This window comes from Watersipora subatra, chromosome 5, assembly GCF_963576615.1.
Source record: "Watersipora subatra chromosome 5, tzWatSuba1.1, whole genome shotgun sequence".
Classification (NCBI taxonomy): Eukaryota; Metazoa; Bryozoa; class Gymnolaemata; order Cheilostomatida; family Watersiporidae; genus Watersipora; species Watersipora subatra.
In genome coordinates, this window is record NC_088712.1 from 59,895,521 (window position 1) to 59,918,112 (window position 22,592).

A 22,592-nucleotide genomic window follows, 5' to 3' on the forward strand; every position below is an offset into this window, starting at 1 on the left:
TGGAATGAAAGGTACATGTATATGTTAGAACATCTTACAGGAAAGACCCGTGAGTTTTGGATTAAAGGGAACATGCTCTATGGTCGTCATATCTCTCCTGGCGCAAGGCTCATAGACAGCTTGACAAGCTTCCGCTTGTAGTATGCATGGGGAGAAAATACTCAAATGTAGAGGTGTCACAAACAGACAAGTAAGCAGCAAACTTCTTGCATTGTGTGCAAAAATAAGGCAAATGTGTAACAAGCACAAAAACAAACTTTTATAGTTAGAGACTGGAGAGCACTTGAAAGTTGTAACATGTAATTCTTCAGCGAGTCGGTTCCCTGTTACCTTATGATGTTCATCTTCAATATCCAGATCTACCTGGTTTCTGCTTTGCTCCTCATTAGCAATGTCAACATCTATGGCAGCAGTTGTAGCAATAACAAGCAATAAAAAGGTTGCAGTTAGTTTGACTATCATGGTTGTCCCCTTCATGGCTAATGCAGTGCTCCTTCGCTCTTTCTATTGTTGTGATTGAGTGTAGCAAAGCTGTTACCTTCTGTCCGCACACACAGAATACGCAAATAAATTTGAATGTAAAATATGGCTCAATTTTTTGCCGTAGAGAGACAACTCCAAATCTAATAGTTTGCATAATTAACATGCATGCATTAGCGAGGCAACTCCACATCTTATATTTGACCAGAGTTGGAGACAGTTGCGTGAATTCCCATTTTAGTTAAAAATGATTATTCGGAGGCATTTGATTTTTGTGGATTAAATGGTCAGTTGCACGTCTTAACAGCTTATACAGGAGTTGTGCTCTATTTTCGTTAAGTGTAAATTATATTTGTTTGTCTACCATATTGTTTTTCTCCTTTTTATATAAGATCATTGGTTTGGAGTTTTTTTTTATAAAAAACAAGTTATAAAATTTTAAACAATTATACACTAGTTTTCATAAGCCTTTTTCTTAAGCTGTACAATCAGAAGTTCAAGAGACACCCTTGCGCTGCCCCTCAAACTGCGTGATCTGGAACGATTGGTGGCATTAATAGGGGGCTAATCAGCACTATGATGCCATCAAACCTCTGGCCATAGTTGAGTTAGTTAAAGAGCGCATTAATTTTTCTCTTTATGGTATTGTTTAGCTATAGAAACTTTTGTGGCCACTAGCCTATAGTGCATAGTTTGATAACAGTTGCTGTCAATATCGGGTTTCTAGGGAATCAATTATAGTAATAATAATGATAAAACATTGTTAACTATAAAGATTTCACAATAAAAATTAAAAAGATGAGTAGTAACAGTCTCCTATCAGTTGGAGCATTAAGTGTAGCCATTAAGGCATTTTCAAGTGTCTGTCCTATTATTTTGTTGGGCTTGATAATGGTTGTTACACCAAAACAATCACAGGTTGAAATGTGCCACACTGTCCACACTGTATTGCTAGTCTAAGATCCTTGATGAAGGGTGCATTGTGACCTGATACAATAAAGTTGAGCTCATAAGCTAATAATACGTATACATGGGGACAAGTTTATTCCCTCATTATCCGTGCCCAGACATCTGCAGTCATGCAGTTAACTCTTTTTTATCAACAATATTTTTCAGGCTTCCCAATAAGTAAATAGTTGTCTCATTTCAAGGCTGACTGACTTCAAGTAAGGTTTACCTGGTTGATAAAAAACCCTTAATAATCTGAAGAAATCCTTGCAGAATTTTCTTTTAGCAACAGCATTCATGAGTGTAAGATCTCTCACTGAGCTCTTCATTTTTGAATATAAACTCACTAAGGCAGCATCCATTTCCTTGAATAGATTTATAACCTGGGTATATCTATGACACCTGGCTAACTGGCTGTATAACAAATGGGAATAAAATGGTCTACCTCCTGTTGGTGCGTTGCGCCTGAGTAATTATGCATGAAGCTGGAGATGCAAATTGTCACGAATCATTTCAATTCAGCTCCATCTCCGGCTTTAGTCCCTCAGGAATTTATCAACAAGCGCAAGAACACGGTCTTCAACATCAATATACAGTCCATCAACATACATCTGTCATAAGGTAGGCATATTTGCTTCTCGCTTTCCACCATGTCTGGTTAGGTTGTCGGTATCTTGGTTTGCTTATTGCTTACAACTGAACAAAGTCTCATGCAGACTTTTATTGATAGAGGCTTGTTTGAGGCTACTTGGTGTACGAGTTCCTCTCGGATCTTAGCGAAAGAAACTAGACTTCAAAAGCCGATGATCGACAGTAAAAGTCTAGTAAAACAAGTCGGTATTTTGACTTAAAATTAATAATAGAAAACATTTATCAAAAGTGTTTCTTTTTGCTAAAAATCTTTGATTTAGGTCAACCCTTACAAGCCTGTAGATCTAGTTTTTAATATTTTTCCCATATGAAGTGGCACAAGTGGCAATAAGATATCATAGGAAGTAGGATGTTTTATTTGCCCTCAAGATTTAGCAAAAGCTGGCTTGGACTCTAAAGCAAACCTTGCTTTGTGTCTAGAATTATGTAGCACCACATCCATAGAGTATCAAATTCATGAAGTTATACCGACCTGATAATGAGGACACCGGCGCTCATTTACATAGCTACTAATCCTTAAACAAAGGATTCTGACTCCCGTTTTTATAGCAGCTCTTGCATCGCCGATTGTTCCTAGATTGTTGGAATAGCTATTTGCTACATGTATCTTATGACAACTCTTTTCAGAGCACAATTTCTATTCAAACTTTGCATTTTTTGTGAGCATTTGAGAAAGCTGTATCTGTTAGATCTGTACCACTTGAAGACATGCCCAAAACGATCATTAATTTCTTTAGGATTTGAATTTCTTGAGATAAGCTATCAATCAGCATTAGTGATGTGAATGACGCCACAGAAATGACTCGAAGCGCTTATCGTCTCCACATGCATTGGTCAGAGTTGTTTACTCAAATCTTGTAAGTTGAAGCAGTTCATTGTCTACTGCCAAAAAGCGGTCATAGAGTTACCCAACTATCATAATATTGATCATTATGTTATGAAACCTATGACACAGCTGAGTATCACAGAATTTACATAGAGTTATATAAATATCACTACACTAGCCTTTGATATATAGGCGTGTGTCAAATATCACAATGCATCTGACAAAGGCCTTGACGTAAGGTGTCTTGCAGCTATTCAAATAAGCAAAAAATAAAAATATTATAGTTTTGGTCACCGAGTTACCAGATAACCACACTGCCCTTAGCGCTATTTAACTATTAGAAATGACTATTGAGTTATGTAGGCTTAAAACACATGCTACGGAGTGTCAAATATCATAGTAATGGTCACAGAGTTACTTAACTACAAAACTAGCCTTGGCACTATCTGAATACTGGAATGTTGGCTATAGAGTTATCCAAGTATAACAGCCCTAGCAAGCTATGAGGTTACCTAAGTTCCTCAACAGTGGCTTTCAAACTATCTATGTATATCAACAATAAAGTTGTGTAAAAATGACATAATTTAGCGTGAAATTATCTTCATATTTTATTACTGTTCATAGAGTTATCTCAATACAAAATCACCATGTATAGAAGATGACAACTCTGTGACAGACAATAGAGTTACCACCATAGTGGCCATAGATGCCTTAAGTATGTCTCATTTCTTACATCTAGTCTAGCCATTGCGTGTTTGTTATCAGTCTTCTGATCAGATGGCACCAACTGCAGGTTCTCTTGTACAGGTGAGAGCAGGTGCTATAACATTGACAACTTGTACAGGTGAGAGCAGGTGTTAGTACATTGACAGCTAAAACGTTGTTGCTGATAGAATGGTGGTTTATTTGAATTCTACCTTCATCTGTTGGCTTACCATAACATATGTGCGGTTTAAACAATGCTAGCATTTTGCCATAAAGTTAAGACCGCCCAAGATAGTCGGCAGTAAATTCCTGAATGTATGTATGGTTGTTAGTTAAGAGATTAGTTACACACATGCCCTGCTCCAGCTGGATTTCATGCTGGGTTAGACAATTATTAAGTTTCCAAAGAGTGATAGCGTAGCAACGCACCCCTTGATAGCACTGCAATGCCATCATGGAAACACTCTCATTTTGTTGTGACTCATGGCTGCTGCTTGAAAGTGAAAAACCCTGTGAAGTGCCATCTTTGGTATCACACCTTAGCATCACACCTTTGGTTGCGCATAGGTCTTGCTTTCCCTTGCTTCGTATGCTGACATATGCCTTGGCATATGTCAGCATATGCCTTGGCATAAGGCTACGGACAGCCATCACTCACTCTACCATAGCGCCCTATAGAAACATGATCTGCCTGTCAGCACAGCTTAGTGCTTTGGTGCTGACGTACCCATAGCGTACCAAAACATGGTGAATAGTTTGCACTAGACAGACTGATATTACTGGTCCAAGTTATAGCTTTTAAAGAGAAAGTCATAATCACCTATAACTGATTAGAGTCATGACCAATAGACAACAATAAAAATGACTTCTTGACTTTGAGCTTAAGGAAAGGGTGTTGTTTTTTTAGCATAGTCAATAGTTTCATAGATTGTCTTCAGCACTGATTTCACATTGTACAAGTACATTGTACAATTTACTTTTACAATGTACTTGTACAATGTATTTTGTACAAGTAGTCATATAGTACAAATAGTCATAACTCAGCCATATCTTAGTGGTCTAGCATGTCTGACCAGCTAATAACAGATCGGGGTTAAAGTCCCAAAAAGGTCACTGAGAGCGACAGAAATGACAGGTAAAGCCAACCTTAGATTGCTCTCTGTAACTGGTCATGTCTCCAGTCGTGGAGGTCTCCTTACCCCTTGACACAGAGATGTCTAGCCAAGATTACCAAGCGACCGTTTGTGTAACATTACCCTTATAAAACACACACAATCTCCACCTGCATTAAGCTAAGCAGACACCATGCTCAATCTTTGAGGGATTGCTTCGTAATGTAGGCATACTGTTATTCTCTCCGAACCTAGCGAGAATATATTTCGGTCATCAATTGCTTGCTTCTGCATCAGAGGAAGATAAAGATTTTGTATCTAGTACAACATATATTCGAAGGATGTTGTCATAGTTAAGACTCTTTCTCTGTAGAGTTGTAAATAAAACAAGCTATAAATACTCCTTGACCTGAGTTAGCCATTGAACTAAGGCTAAGGCAAGTTAATCTCGCAGTCAACTGACGACGCTATTACATTTTTCTGTTATCAATTCATTCATGCAGACAACAATCTTAAAGGAAATTCTTTACCCCAGCATTTCCTATGGTACTCATTTACATATTTCTCTTGTAGTCTTGACACTCAAGATGTCCGATACTCCAGTCTCTGAATGCAGTGCAGACCTGGTGGCAGCGATCGTAGGATCGATATGCGGAACCCTAGCTGTAAGCGCATTAGTCTGTGGGATCATCGTATGTGTTATGTACAGAAAAACACAAAGATTTAAACTACTATACGCAGGTAAGTGTACATGTTTCCCAGAGCCTCAAAGGTGAATATGTATTCAATTGATGAGGTGTTGTTCGTATGACCCCAATGCGAACAGGAAATGAATTTACAATTTTATTGTATTGTATTAGCTGAGTCACCTACGCCAGAGCTTGAGTCTGCAGTCTATCGCTCCCAACATTTTTCTATTACAATGAGAAAAAACTCCATTTTTTGCAAAGATAGGAAGCAAGAAAAACAGTTTAATTCATATTTGTTATACAGTCAAATTTGTTCTGAGATTTGCTTCAGATGTTGAAAATATCATAAGTTGAACAAGCCGATTAGGTCATTCCATGCCCGAAGTTGAGAGTATATACTGATCATATTCTCCTTACACCGGAGTGTTTCTTACTCCAGATTAAAATATGCGCGAGCGCTTTATTGTAAAGGCTATACAAAATTTGTAATTATAAATTAATTCGTTATGATAGACAATCAATATAAATTAGCTATGTACGGCAGACTCAACCCACACCATTACCATATACAAGTTTGGTTCATCAAGTGAACCACTCCCTCCCCAAATATTACAATCTGACAAATTCCTCTTTATATTAATGATGAACCAAGCTGATGTCCTTCCGTACAATAAGACATGACATCCTTTGCCAAATATGGAAGAACTCATCATATAGGCTTCTTGGTGCTGACAGCACCTGGGTTCTCTGTTCTAGCTGAGTTACTAGTACTTAAGAAGATTGATGAATACATATGTCTGAAATATAATGGAAGGCAACAGTGGCAGCATCATGTAACCAGAACTATGGTACATAATATGTTGGCCTACATTATCTTCCTACACTATATTACTAGGTGAATGCCCGGTTGAATTTGAGTGACATACCTGGTAAGCTAGTAGTTTAAATCTTTACTATAATAAGAGCCGTGTCAGAAGCCAGCTTATTAAACGTTACGTTACACGTAAGGATCAAGCGTGCTAGAACATGCTAGTTTAACTGATGTAATGTATATGTGCTAATCACTGCCATATTAATTATTAATTGCTGCAGCCAGTTGGACACATAGTTTAATTGGTTGGTTCGCCTATCTATAGACTCAGAAGTTTCAAGCTCCAACTCTCTGCAAAGCAGATATTTTGTTCCCAAACTTTATGGCTATAACTGGACAGACAAATGACAAATAAATGCTGAGATTTATATGTATAGATATTATTGTTTGCTGAGATAATAAATGCTGAGGTTTATATATAGATGTTATAGCAATATAAAAATGTTATTATTGCTGCCCATAATAGGTGAATGAAACAAAGCATGGGCTGCCATTATTGAATACTAGTTTTTAAGTTAATTTATTACTTTTTACAAATAATGATAATAATTACATCAACAATAATAATAATTGTCCTTCGAAACAATACAGTAACCACAATTCCAAGTATAGCACAAATCTTAAGAAAGGCTCTACAGTAGTGGAAGACAGGAACAAACCTCTGGCCCTTTGATAAAGCTTGTGCTCACTTACAACCAACTTTGAAGGTTGTGATGAAAGCCTACAATAATATTAATAACACTTATAATACTAATAATTATTATAATAATAATACTAGCTAAAGACAGATTTTAAGAAAGGCTCTGCTGTAGAAGAAGACAGTGTCAACTCTTTAGCCCTGAGATAAAGCCCAGGCTCACCTACAACCAATCTTATCGCTTGTGATAAAACATCTACCATAATAATAAGAATAGTAATAATAATAATAATAATTAAGCATCAGTAACAGTAAGAAGTGTGGATGAGGAGGCAATAGTATATAGGAAGGCATATAATCTAGTCCTAACCAATTAAAGGAAGTTGTTTATATAGTTACTGTGGTTACCAAGACCTAGTGCAACTGCAAGACATGGAGTGTAAGTGAGTGGGCTCATTTGTATGACACCTAATAAAGGATATGGCAGCTTAGCAAATAAAGCATGCTAATCAGCGGTTTAGATAAACTCCTACTTGTCAGTAGTTGAGTGGTGCATAAATGACAGTTACAACAGACAGTTTAATGTGATGGCTAAATTCTATGCACTCACCTTGTTATCTCTCAGGGTGTTAAAATAACTACAGATAAATGATAAAATGGGAATATGGTTAGAATGCTGAACAGCTCCAGCAATGGGTCTGGGAATTGAACTTAGGCTAAAAGGATGACTTACAATCTTTCCCTGATAAGTCAAGGTCTTCAGTGTTGCTGATTTTTATGCACAGGAAAAAATGAGTTAATAGGTTTTATCAATTCATCAGTTTATGTTCATTTTGTATTATTTTATAGAAGCTTTCTGTTCCCTCCATTAACGCTTTTGTTGAAATCACAAAATTATTTTTTATGTTTTAAATTTATGCAAATATTATTATAGTTATTAAATTGTATAATAGTATATATTATTATATATTATTATTATTTTATACGATGCCATTATTCTCACTGGTATCCAAACAAACTTATTAGAAGTGTTTTCTGTCTGACAGGTAAATTATGCAAAGTCTCGATATCGTCTCTAAGAATATTAAGCGCATCATAGATTATGAGCTCAAGGCTATTGTTATGGTGAGCTAGCTTTGTTGCGAGGTGTTACCAAGGATGCTCCTATTGGCTCTCTAAGCTTGCAAAACTTAGAAACTCTAGTAATCTCAGGAAACCGTTGACTTGCAACACAGAGACTACAGACTAAATTTGAATATTTGGGTGTGCTACCAACCCTTAGTACATTAAGGCACCTGTTGGTTCATTCTCATTGAAAAACAACATTTTCAGCTTCTGTAATTTTGCAACAGTACTCAAACACACCTCAGACATAGACCTAGGTCATAGACATAGACCTAGGTTTTTAATACTCAACAGAAAGTAGCAATTGTCATACCAGCTATGGTAACATTTGATTCCGTGCTCAAACACACCTCAACTATTGTGACAACAATCTTTTCATAACCCTGTTGCTTTTTGCTTCAATAAGTCATTCTGATTAAAATACTCTCTGAATCCAGCTATATACCAGATCTAGCAGCGCGTGATTGGGAATGAGCAGACAACTCCGATCTAAATGTATTTTGTGTGTGAAAAGCCCACTCTTCAGTTACTAAGACAGCAACTGTTGCTAGGCAAATGTATTATATGGCTCAAATATCTGCTGCCGTAGCTTTTGTTTCCACTCTAGCTGTGTTTCTATGCCAAGGGATTCCTTGACATATGAGGAATATGCTAAGCGGATAAATGGGCAGTATGCCAGAGTCACTAGCCTGTCTCCTGTTAGCTGCATGCTGTCCCGGAAAGCATACGCATGATGAATATATTTAATTCTCAGTTTCTACATAATAGTTCCCAAACCGCGTAGCTTATGTGTTCAACGTGGCAGCTACAAATAGTTTTTTCAAATGATCAAAAGACAATGATTGCAAGATGGTGGCTTTCATATCACCAGTAGTGTGGATGGCAATGATGCAATTTAAGTAGTGAGTTTTACTAATTCCTTCGCAAATTGTTGAGAGATAATATTTTTATGCATCCATAGAGATGGCCTGACAGGCTGTTCTAATTTTCCAGGTAAAGTTATTAATTTTCAATTTTTATGGAAAGAAATCTTGAATTTGTTTGTCACAGCACTTTCATAAATAATTGCAATAATTTCAGCTCTATCTCTTCCTAATGGAGTTCTCTATCACTTATACTAGTACTAGTACTACAGCTAGTAGTTGATAAATTTATTAATTGTTTTAAATTTTTCATTATTGTTAGAACCTCAGTAGAAATGGCCATTCATAAGGCTCTAAAATGCTCTTCATCTAGTAGCTAGTAGTCATCCAAACTACTTTGGCGAGTTGCCAAGCCTTGCAAAACAAACCTACAACACATGTATTCTATTTCTTCGTACCAATCTAGAATGGCATGGTGCCACAGATTTCTTTGATGAGACCATTTATCAAGGACGCCGTCGGTCATACCACTTATGACTTTCCTCTCCGTTGTCAAACGTTGCCAATGGTGTCCAGTTAGCGCAGCTGTATCATCAAGATATTCAAATAATTATCTTATAATACCTGCTTGAGAGCAAGTAATCACACCTTACCAGTTGTTGAAGCTTGCATAACCACAATCCAAAGATAAGAGTTAATCAGTGATACGTATCCGTTTCCTGCAACGAAAAGTTAAATTTTTACCTCCTTTTGTGGTTGGAGGATAGTTGGTAATTCGACAGTGGTAATGTGCTCAGTGAGGAAACTAAATTCAAAATAACAGTTGTAACTTCATTGGTCTTGATTCAAAAACAGTTCATGATGTACACTTGTTTCATCAGCTTCTTTCTACATCAGAAGGCAGCGAAGGTACAAAAAAGAGATATAAATATGCGTTACATTTAACCTGTTTAACCATATAGTCAGACACTTTACTTTATGAAAGCTCACAAAAACTGGACAAGTCACACCCCTTAACTAATTGGAGTAGATTGATTGTATATTCTACTAGTTTCAAATCAAAATCTAGCCTAAAATCATGTTTTACATTCGACATGGCCTGGTTCAGGGCTCATCGATTAGCGGTACTTTCCGCCCAATCGATAAAAGATGTCTTATTTAACTGTAGCTAAATTTAACCTTGCTCACAGAATAAATACCTACAAATATAACTTATTTTACGCTACTAATCCTTATCCAATTTTCTGATTTTAATTGACTTCCATAAAGAGCTGCCTCAATCTTAATAAGTATGTATATTTCTGACAGATTCGATAATTTTTCAATTTATGAATCATGTACTTCTTGCTAAACTATTTCCTGATAGAGCCAATTCCTGGAAGCTCAAAGTGTTTGGATATTTTTGCTCAGATCAGAATCCCTCTCAAAAGGGTTCAAAGTGTCAATATTTTTGTTGAATGCGGTGTTCCCATAGACTGTTATTCATCAGATAGCATTGTCCTGTTTCATTTAGCGTTCTTTTATCAAGGCAACATCAAATATTGTTAGCTCAACTGAAAAATAGGCTTTGCCTGAAATTATATTGATGTTGTCTGAAAGCTGAGCCAATATGCATTTTTTCCACACAGTTGACTTTTGTCAACATTGACCAATGAAATAAAGTTGAGATCAAATTAAACATCGATATAAATCTTTGTGATTGACTTTATTAGTCTAATGTTGCCGCCAAATTACCTGCAAATAATTCATTATTCTGGTTGCATTTCCAGAAAATTAATTAAACTGGAAACACTATTATCTGGATAGCAGGTAATTTTTTACTTTTGTATTAAAATCCAATTGATTTATTTATTATTTAGATAATAGTAGTAATTGAAACATGGAGATTGTGAATTGACCAATCTTCAAGAATTTAACAGTGTTAACATATTAACAATGTTAACATATTAGCAATGCTAACATATTAACAATGCTAACATATTAACAATGTTAACATATTAACAATGCTAACATATTAACAATGCTAACATATTAACAGTGTTAACATATTAACAATGCTAACATATTAACAATGCTAACATATTAACAGTGTTAACATATTAACAATGCTAACATATTAACAATGCTAACATATTAACAATGTTAACATATTAACAATGCTAACATATTAACAATGCTAACATGTTCAAATGTTAAAATGTCCCTAGTTTTCTTCTCTATTATTATCACTGTATTGTCAATAACTTCATTTCAAACAGAAATTTTTTTTCAATTATGCCACACAAAAATCATAAACATGACATTAGCTAGTCAATCAAATCAAATAAATGGTTTAACATCTTGTGTTTGAAATACCTTTCTCTGTTAAGAGAATGAATTGTAAGTAGAACATAGTTGAAGGAGCAAGCAATAATATTGATATTTTGATTGAAATGAATGATATTTTGTATGCAATTAGAGGTTGTATGCAATTTGTTACAGTGCAAGCAGATGGTAGGCCTAGTGATTACTATAGGCCTACAGCTGCTGGAAACTGTACACTTTGGCTACAGGAGCTCTAATGTATTTTTCACATACTCAGTAGATAACCTGCTTACTACTTACAAACACTCTTGTCGTAGCACTTAGCAAGGAATCAAACATTTAAATGGTGATTAACATAAAGTGGTTGCATGAGCTACTATTAAGCCATACATGTGGTGAGTCATAAAAACACACCCTAGCCTTAGATTCCAGAAATGGTGAGTTTATATCTAAAGTCATTAAGATACAGCTGGGATTGTAATGCCAAATCCTTTGCAATAGCATTAGATTACCAAGTTTTAAAACGCTTTAGTTCAAATTACTGAATAATTCCTGAGATATGTATTTACGCTTTTTGTTTTGGTTTGTAAAGAAAAACATCATTTTGTTGATGATTGTCATTGCCAATAAAATTACTAATAAAAATAAACAAATAATAAAAATAAACAAATAATAATAAATAAAGATTACTAATAAAAAGTATTACGTGCATTCTAGCAACATTATAAAATAGTATAAATATTTGCTTCTGTATGCACTTTTACAAAGTGCTGCCTGCATTTTTTAGGTATTTAGCTGTTATCAATTTTTATGGTAAGTTTTCATGTATTTATTGTTTTAAAAAGTTCTTGATAACATTTAAAAATCTTAAGAGTACAAAAAATTTGCCTTTTTAGAGAAAAATATTAAATTTACAAAATACTATCAGTTGAAGTTTTTATTCTATGAACAACTAACCAGCTTGAATAAATATAAAATACTGTATTCCTTACAATGTAAAATTCAATGTGAGGCAGTAGTGTTAGAGGAACCTTTAATTACGGTCTAATGACCTATAATCTGCAGCCATTTCGTACGATTGTAAAGAAATTCCTTTCAGTGGCCTCAAATCATTATAATGATCATTACGATGGTGAACTGAACGCTGAGGAAGATTAAGAACACCATATTCAAGCTGCAAATTCAGTTGAGAAGGAACACGCAACGCTTTAGTACTAGCGAATTCATGACTGTCTACTTTGCACTATGCAAACCATAGACATATTAACTATACTTAATAGTTAATATGTTAATATAGTTAACAGGTCTATGATGCAAATTTAAACATATTCTCTAGTGAGTTGCTCATAATTTCACATCGGTGTCTACTTCACTCATATAGCTTGAATCACAAGAAGCCTAAAGGAGAGTTTGCGTTTTTATCCCAAAAGAGAGTTCAGCAATGAACTCAGGTTGCAGTGACCTACTTACAAATAGCCTATTTGCTTCTTAAATACGCAGATGGGGTATGTCTAGTCGCTACCATTCAAGGACCAAACTTTAGTGTTTGGCAGAGAGGCCAAGTGACAGAGTAAATAGCATCTACGCCAGAACGTTCCTATTTGTCTTCAACGATGAACCCCCGAGGTCAACGAGGAACGTTTCCCTTTTGCACCCTCTTGTTTTGAAAGAAACAAAAAAGCTCAAAGCATAATAAAAAACAGAGACATATTCAAAATATATGAAACAATATGTTACTGGAAGGTCAAAAAAGTCTAATGTTTTCACACAGCAGCAACATAAAAAACAACTCACTTTATTATCTTTGACTTTTTTACTTTTTCCTTACTGCTATTATTTAGTTGAGATGTGATTTCTTGAGGGTGAGTGAAATGCCCAGGCCGTTTTCAGAATCGATAGCTCATTATGATATTTATTTGCATTATTATTATTATTATATTTATGATGCATAAGAGAGATATAAATATGGATTTACATAAGCAAGTTGTTGCGACGACAAATATACTTTCTTCGTTTTCATAATTGATTCTCTCAGATTGGGAAGTCTTGAACTAACCCATATCACATCTAAAACATAATTTTAAGCTAGTTTTTTTAACTAAACCTAGTAAAAAACACAATCATTTTACTCCAATTAGTTGTGTTGTGAGTTGTCCAGTTTTTCCAGTTTGGTCCACGGATAATTCCACGTTTTTAAATGCTGATGAGACTAGTTATGAACACCTCTTTATCTCAGTCCACTAGCTATAATATTGTTTTAGTAAAGAATGAAGTAGTTATCTCCCCTAACACAAAAACCAAGTGTTTAGGAGTAGATGTTAATAATAATTTAAGTGTGAACAGCTATGTTGACCAGTCAATCTCTAAATATAATAGCCTACTCTTTTTAATGAGATAGCTGAAGGTTTTTTGGTTTCAATGCTGATGATTTGAAACTTTTTTTATACATCTAGTATCAGGCTTTACTGTTGTATGATATACCTGCTTGACACACAATTATATCATCTACATGTAAAAAGACTAGAGCAGATTCAATGTAGTGTATCAAGAATCATTTACCATAACAAGTGCCATGGGTATATAGATAGACTATCTCTGCTTTCACCACCACTGTTAAGCAATTTTATTTTTGATGTTTGTGCAAATCATTTTGGACTTATTAGTAGTATCTTGACCATCTACTGAATCAGAGAATCATTTGTAATGATTTTAGGAAGTTTTCCTGTGTAACCGGCACATGCTCTGTTTACTGCGGTGAGATAACACACACTCAGAAAAGATCAAAGAGTTGTTTCCAGTTTTTTTTATGAAATCTTTTAACAATAACAATATCTTTACATAATTAAGTGAGTGGGCACAATCATTTCAATACTATCAACCATATAAATGTTCTATTATATGTGTAGATATGGAAATAAAGTTCTCTTCTACCTTTTTTTCTAGAGCTTTCATTAACTAAAATGTATGACTTTATGGGTTCAACAGGTTTAGTATAAAGCATATTTACACCTCTTCTTCGTACTGCTTCCTTCTGACATTCATAGAAGCTGATGAAACATGTGTAATAATGAACCGTCTTTGAATAAAACCCGATGAACAAAAAACTATTATTTGAAAGGATGAATCAGCAGTTGTCCTACCTTGCATAATCAGATTTTCAGACAGCTAGAAATAATAGACCGATCTGAGTTGAGGAAGGCTACTCACAGTGGATATATTTAAAGTGTTCATTTTAGTGTGATAGTTGTGCCAACTGACAATTTCTTTTAATTTTGAAGATAATTAGCTTTAGAGTTAAAACCTGCTTGTTGGTAGCATAGTTTCATAAAGCGCAATTGCAGATTACTTTCTAACTCAGTGTAGCCCTGTCACTTCTCTGAACAACTCAATATCTCAATCGATTTGAACTTGACCCGATATACGACAACAAGTTCATCTGTGGTTTTTGTTGTTTCCCCTGAGTAGCAGGTATGAGAAATAGTACAGACCAGCAGCACTCAGTGACTGGAAGCTTGGAAGCTGGCATGCATAATTCAGCTTATATAGTGGACAACTCGGACAGCAAGGACCTCATTATGATGATGGCTACCAGGAAAAATGGAGATGAGAAAAAACCGAGCAGTGGGAGAAAACGTGTTGTACCTTCACATTATAAAGTGAGTCGATAAGTTTCAATAATTCTATTAATAAACTACACTTTGTCACTGTGTGTGCCTGAGTGTTGCGTTTCCACATTTTTGGTCGATTTCTTTTAAATTTTACACGCTTGTGCTCCCTGCCTTTTTTGCTAGTTGATAAAATATTTTGTGTCAAAAACTCCATCTGGTTCCTGAGAACCAGCTTCTTAAACACCCACCTGCTGTCTATCTGATTAAAAGTAAAAGAAACCCGGTCATTGCCAGGCACTCCTAGTGTCTATTAAACATGTTTTTTCAACAGGTATTTGAATACACTGCTGACCATGAGCTGTTGAGCACCTTTTAGTAGATTTTTAAAACCAAGTTTAAACGATTTCAAGTCATTTTGTAGACTTGATAACAATTGTAAAATGAAACCTCCAGGGGATATAAAGTAGATTGATAGTCAGTTGTGTGGGCAGCACAAATGAAACATCTACTAAAGCTCATTATGGTACCACAGCAAGGTCAATGTATTCCGTTAAAATTTTCCTCAGGATGAATTTACTCATGGCCTGAGAAGAGGAACTACTTGTAATAGAATTATTGTATATAAAGAAACTTTGTAAATATTGTTTCATGTAACTATTGCAAACAATTTAAATTAAATATTACAAACAAAATCTTATTGCTCCCAATTTAAACATGTTTAGGTTACGAACTTGACAGTTCACATTGAACATATCATGTCATACACTTTAGTAGAAGCACAAGTACATGAAAAAAACGTGAAAACATGAGGAAATGTAAACACAAGAAAAAGTAAATCTGCGAACAAGAAAACATGGCGGTGAAGTAAACAAAGTGGAAAATTAATTCTGCGGTACTCAGACTAGAAATTAAATAGAATATTCAACTTAATTTATATCAATTTGCACATATATTTTATAATATAAGAAACATAAATTGCATTATTACACTAGTTTATACGACTATATTATTACACTTTTTGTTATGATGTTACCAGCTTGATAATTTTGGTGTGCTTACGAGTTACTTCAAAGTTAGAGGTAACGAAAAAAAGTAGCCCCAGATTATACCACTTATTGTATACCAATCAAGCTACTCTTTCTGGCCTAGGTAAGAGTTTTTGACTCATATGCATATTAATGGCGGACAAATCTACAAAACTGTTAACAAGTTAGGAGAAACAAGATAAAGAGAGGCCAGTTCACATAACTTGCTTTAAACTAGCCAAATCTTTTATCATTGTGTAGCTGAAAGAAGTTTTCCAGTTAAATGTATATACATGGTAGGGCAACTCTACAGACTGTTGTTACATATACTTCAAATGAGTTTCTGCGGGGTTAAAAATGGAAAAAAGTCAATACGGGTTTTTCTTGGCTTTGTTAAGGGTCAACCAAAGACTAAAATGAGTATTCGATTGCCTGTTTTAAAGGTGACTAAACAAAGAATACAGAAAACCGTGAAAGCTGCACCGATTCCGCTAGTCTGTATTGCACGTCTAGCCTCTAGTCTGCTGCACACTATCGATCACTTTGGTGACTACTTGAAATTCTCTCTCTTCTTAGAAAATCCTCAGAAAAAGTACTTCTAACTTTGTTTTTCTCTATCAGCACTTGAAACAGATGTGACACATTGAAAAAATTGCTATTTTCAACAGCTGTTCTGACCAAGTATTAATGTTTTTAGATGCGTATAAAGGCACATAAACTTCTCTTTTTGATTTATCAAGGTGTGTGATAGGTGAAGTTACCTTGAAATGATGAGTGCTATTTCATGCTAGCTGTCATGCTTTCATCAGCCACAAAGGGTGTGACCTGAGGTTGCAGCACATTTAGTTATCTGTTTATGCCAAGTTACTTCTCTCACCTGTTGCAGATGTCATCAAAACTCCTCAAAGAAGAGATTATTCTTGAACTAAATTTAAGCAATTCTTAAATTCATTTTTATGTTCCGTAAAGTTTCCTGATTTGGTGCATATGGTCTGATGGTACTGGCAAATAAGTATATTTTCTGTTAGCACTTAGAAAGCGTGGAAGTGAGCTTAATTGGTAAAGAGGTCTCTGGTCTGGGCTTTGATGTGCAAGGAAACCCAAGAGATGGAATATCTATCAGTAACATTGCTGATAGGGGAGCAGCGAAAGAGACAAACTTGATGAAAGTCGGTGAGTGGATATAAGAGTATTTTCATTATTATATTGTTATTACTTATTATTATATTAGTAATATTATATGCAGATACACAGCTTTCAAAACTGGCTCATGGAGTTCTTTATCATCTTTATCATCCAATCATAAAATTATATTCGCTGTTTTTCTAAAGTAAAAGTCTCCATATTCAGTAGTGTTACTTCAAGAATTAGTTTTATTGAAAGTTATTTAAATTTGATCTTAATATAAACTTATTTAAGGTTTAAACTTTTAGCTTTTTCTTGTATAAACGGTTGTTTGGTTCTGTGACCATGCTAGTGTACAAATTGTGAGAAAAATTGTACACTTATTTGCTGCATGGGAGGTTAACATTAAAAGTACTTTTGCTTGAGTAGCTACATTTAATAAACTTCTGATGTTGACTAAACCGTAAGGTATTTAAATGTATGGCCATAATTGGAGGGCTGAAATGACACGGGCTAAATTATGTTCTTGTATATGGCTATTACATACACATCACAGAGACTGGTCTCACAGTTATTGCAGATGGAATGAGTCAGTTCCTCGAAAAGATAAAATCAGCAAAACTACTTGCAGGGTTGGTTCAATCAAGTGGCAGTGATCAAGTAATGGCTATGGCTCAAATAGTTTAGTAGTTTACTAGCTCACTATCATCAATAAGTTAAACAACCATGGTAGCAGGTCGCAGAGAGACAAATTGTTACCTCTCATCTTCACTTCACTGAATTTGCATAACGATCTTTTAAAGTTCATTAGCAGCTTTCTTTAAAAAGATAAAAAACAAAATGAAATGGTTGAATATACCTTGCAGTAATCTCTTTTCCATGGTGTGTAGATAACTCCAATTCTTCTGTAATGAACGACGATTACAGAATTGCTTCAAATTTTAGGTGATAAAGTTATCAGCTTGACAATTTCCTTTGACAATATGGTTTATGAAGATGCTTTGACACTGCTCAGCTATGCATCTCCTTATCCAATCACAATTCAGGTATGCATCTCCTTATTCAATCACAATTCAGTTATGCATCTCCTTATCCAATCACAATTCAGGTATGCATCATCTTCTTCAGGTATGCATACATATAAATACATACAAATACATAAATATGTATACATTCATATATATAAATATATATATACACACACATTGTTAGGTATATATATACATGTATATATGTAGCTGCACTCGTCAGGTGACTTGCGTTGAATTGCAAATCACCTGACGAGTGCAGAAGCGGAGAAAAACACTGCGACCCCAGAGAAAAACACCAATATGGAAAAAAATAGGTAACTTTAACCTATTCCAACATTCTAGTTAATTATAACACTTCGTACTCTTTAGAGTTTAGAGTGCTGTTAGCAGATATATACATGTACATATATGTGTATACATGTATATATACATGTACATATATGTGCATGTAGATATATTAGAACACATGGTTTTCTGATGACTACACTGAGTAGATTAATAAGTTTTAGATATTTGTCAGCCATCATTCTTTTCAGACTGCAATAGAAGCTTATGATCAGCTGATTATGTTTCTTGTTGGAGTTACAACGTTATAATAATAACAATATAATAACATACATATTATACATATGTTTAAGTTGGGAAGAAAAAGAAAAGAAAGGAAGGGAGAAAATGGAACACTAAAGAAGTGCCCTACATCAGGATCCCATAGAAAGCAGAGTAGTTATGACAGTGACAGCGGGACGGTATCAGACGCCCGCTCACCTGGCCTATCAGAGAGACAATCCGTGAACTCTGATGAACAAGAAGTAAGCAGTCCTGTGCCAAGTGTAGAAGACATTGGCTTTGAGGAGAGAACTTCTGGTGAGGAGGTCGGTGTTAGTGATTGGTTCATTCAGATTCATGCATTGATTAATGGATCTATGGTTTAAGATATAAATGCCCATTCTAAGCATTTCGCTTCTTCCCTGATATTCAAATTAATTTAGAAGTAAAAACCATATATACTGCAAAGAGCTAAAAAATAGATCGGTTTTCTGTTGAAATGAAGGCAAAATCTATTACCATAAGTATAAAAATAAATTTTTTATACCTAATTGACATTGTTGAGTTGGAGACCTGAGGTAAAAATGGTTAAAAATGCTGTAAAATTTTTGGGAAGTCAATCACAACCCAAGGAAATATCCTACAGAAGTAATAAAATAGCTTGCTCATAGAATACTCGAATAACTTTTCCCATTCTTTATAAATGGTTGTTGGGCAGTGAACAAAAGCAAGGTGCTTGAACAATAACCTGTTATATGGTGTCATTCAAGCACACCAACCATCACTACTAGTTGAATAGCGAAGTTCTATCAAATTGTTTCGTGTGTTTGGAAGCCCATTGACATCTCAGAAGTAGCATCTGTCTTTAAAACTTACATAAACTAAAGCTATTGTTAGGACACGGATGATGACACAAAGAGGAGGGCGCCCTCACACCTCCCTCAGACTATCAAGTCTTTGGTAGAGTCAAAGAACGCTGGCCGACAGGCCCTCGAGGTGTTGGAAGGACAGACTAAGAAGCAGGTGATGTAATTGAGTTATTTTAAATCCACTCTAAAGCTGCATTCAGTTGAGTCATCATAATGTGACATTTTAATTTTAACATTTGAAGCCCAACCTTGCATATACAACCAAGTCCTCTGCTCCTGGACTGTGTTAACAACTTTGAATTGCCTGTGATAACAGCATTTAGAATAGCACAATTATTTTTGAGCTGAATACCAAACAGAACAGTGCTGAATAAAAAAAGTGAATTGTACACGAATTTCTTGTTCTGAATTGTACAAGAAAAATGCTGAACTGAATAAACAACCCAAATAGAGTAAATAGTCACACATTTTCAAAAAGTGGTGTGTTAGAAATAACTGAAGAAACATAATGGCTGCAGTGTGATGAGTCTCATAGAGTCTATATTTGTTATTAATAAGTTTCATTGTAAACCTTTTGTTGCTGATGATTTGCTACGGGATAGACAAAGCTAAAAAAGCTTTCTAGTTTTTTTTATTTCTAAGCCTTCATTACTAAAAATTTCAATCAGTGTGTCATTAGAAACTAATGTTCTGTCAGTAACCATTGTTCATTTCTTTGCCGGCTTGAAATGTCGTCAGCATTCTGGCGAGATCTCAAGAAATAGTAGTTCAATCAACTTGAAACATTGAAATTATACTGATAATATGTTACCACGGCAACCAAAGTTTCCTAATCCTACGTAAATTGTATGTACAGAAAAACAAAAGCGAAACTATTATGTTTCCTTTGGCGCATGTTCAGGTGGGAAAACAACTCCCCGAAATATCTCAGGTCCAGATTACACAGACTTCAGATTTGAACAGATTAGCCTTAGAGACTTAAAGAAGTCAGTTAACAAAACAAGTGCGTTGCTCATCTAAGTCCACCCTTTAGCGCCAGTACGAATTTTACATGAAGTTTCTTGCATGAATAAGACACACACTGGGCATCATTTGCTCTCAAATCAACATGAGCATTTTCAGCTCAAGTAAAAGCATTTAGCTAGAATTAAATTTGGTGCATTTCTGTTTAGATTAGGGGCATTCCTGGGTAGCATTGCCTAATGCATTACCTAATGCACTCCTGCATTAGGTAAGAATTCCTGTTTAGATGCTTGTATCACGTCCGAAGCTGTATCCTACTAGTGTATGCACACTAGTACGATTTTCAGCTTCATATATTAGCTGGGGTTCATAAGGTTAAGGATGGTTTACACTGTAGCGTATTATGTCAGCGTTAATCTCTCGATACATCAGTGATAGTTTTTGATAATGTTGTTAACACTATCATGAACCTATCTAGGTTTACATCAGCTACGAAAAATACCTGACATAGAGTTCCCATTATCTAATGTAGACACTGCAACAGCGTAATACTAGTCCCGCAGCAATTAGCATGAAGGGAAATATAGATTAATCAATTTGCAATAGCCCATCACCATTGCCGAAGTGGTACACATTGTACAGGTTGTCACAGAAGCTCAGTTAAATATCGCGAAAGTTTGGCAGCTGCAATGTTTTTTGACATATTCGTATTGCCTTGGCGATGTCATCAGCGCACATAGTCAACAAATAATTGCTGAGAGGACAACTCCTACATACGGCAACACAGTGTGAAATAGCCTTAAGGGACTTTGTGATTACAATATGCATTCACTGTTGGTACCAGGTGTTATGGCAGTTTATTGTTCTCTAGAGTGAATGTTTAATATTTATATTTATTACAGTTGAACCTCAGTTCTCGAACACAATCCGTTCCAGAAGGTTGGTCGAAAACCGAGTTGTTCGAGATCCGAAACAAGTTTTTCCTTCAGAATTAATGTATGTAAGTCTTAATCCGTTCCAAGTCGATTTAACAACTTTGGTAAAGTATTTTTTAGCATTTTACACCATAAACTGTACTGTATACTTTAAATAAAAACGGGTATATATAGATCGTGTTTAACTTTAATAAAAGATTTTTTATCAATGATGATAAAAAAAAAAATTAAGCATTTCGCATGTGTTGCTCTTAAAACATCGAAAATGTTAAAGGTTACGATACAATACCAAAAATCTCAGAAATTGATAATGAAACAGCAAAAAAATTCAACGGATCAGTTACATCAAAAATTGTGTGAAAAAGAAAATAGAAACAGCAATGGCATGTTTACTTCACATTTATGAAGAAGAATCCTTCTCCAAAACAATTTAGGGTAACTCAACTAGAGGAGTTGTGTCTCTAGAAAATCTTTTTTGGTAGAGGCGACGTCCTCCCAGATGGCTCCTTTTTGTAAAGACTTAATGACGCGAAACTTCTCCCTTTTTGGAGAACCTTCTAAAAGTGGCTCATAACAACGCTGTTAAACGTATAAACATGCTGTTTCTGGAGCTGTTTCGAATGTTTAATTCAAATGCGCATGTTCCAGTTTGGTCAAGAACCGAATTTATGGTCGAGATCCGAGACGAACAAATCTCAAAATTTTTGGTCGAAAACTGAGTTGGTCGAAAACCGAAGCGTTCGAGAACCGAAGTTCCACTGTATTATCCGTTTTTTAGGTTTCTATACTAATCTCAAATAAAAAACTGCTTGATTTTTTGTAGATTCTGTCCCCTACTAGCTTGGAGTCTGACCAAGGCATAGAGCTATCCTTCGGTGCCCAAAGTGCTCTTGACCTCATTCTCAACTCCGAAACAGTCAAACCAAGTAAAGACACTTAGCCCCTGTGGCTCATTAACCAGACAACAAGAGATATGACAAATTTGCAAAAGCACAACACTTTATAGGTATCCAGAGAAAATGGTCACTCTATATATTTAAACGCATTTTAACGCGAATAAATAATAAACAGAAACATCAAGTACTATCTATTATTCCAAGAATATAATCGCAGAACAACTGAAGGTGAATTTTTATGACAGAAAATGAAAAAAGGAACAGTCGGTATTGTGCAATATATTGTGCCTGTTATGATGTGCTGTTATACAACTGTAAACTCTAACGTACATGTAAATATATTTTTCTGTAACATGATTATCTAGCAATTTAAAAGGAGTATA

The 22,592-nt window shown here is 35.1% G+C and overlaps 1 protein-coding gene across 2 annotated transcripts; it reads left to right on the top strand.

The window, feature by feature from the left end:
* Positions 1–1,921: 1,921 nt before the first annotated feature.
* On the top strand, positions 1,922–22,566 carry LOC137396411 (uncharacterized). Of its 2 annotated transcripts, none has more exons than XM_068082674.1 (8): positions 1,922–2,049; positions 5,296–5,463; positions 14,677–14,867; positions 16,873–17,017; positions 17,915–18,015; positions 18,639–18,872; positions 19,444–19,569; positions 22,137–22,566. In XM_068082674.1, exons 2-8 carry the CDS (start codon positions 5,310–5,312, stop codon positions 22,251–22,253), a joined length of 1,068 nt encoding a protein of 355 aa, XP_067938775.1. In that variant the 5' UTR covers positions 1,922–2,049; positions 5,296–5,309; the 3' UTR covers positions 22,254–22,566. The 2 variants fall into 2 exon arrangements, with proteins under 2 accessions (XP_067938775.1, XP_067938776.1); XM_068082675.1 differs by having other exon boundaries at positions 14,680–14,867.
* The last annotated feature ends 26 nt before the right edge of the window (positions 22,567–22,592 follow it).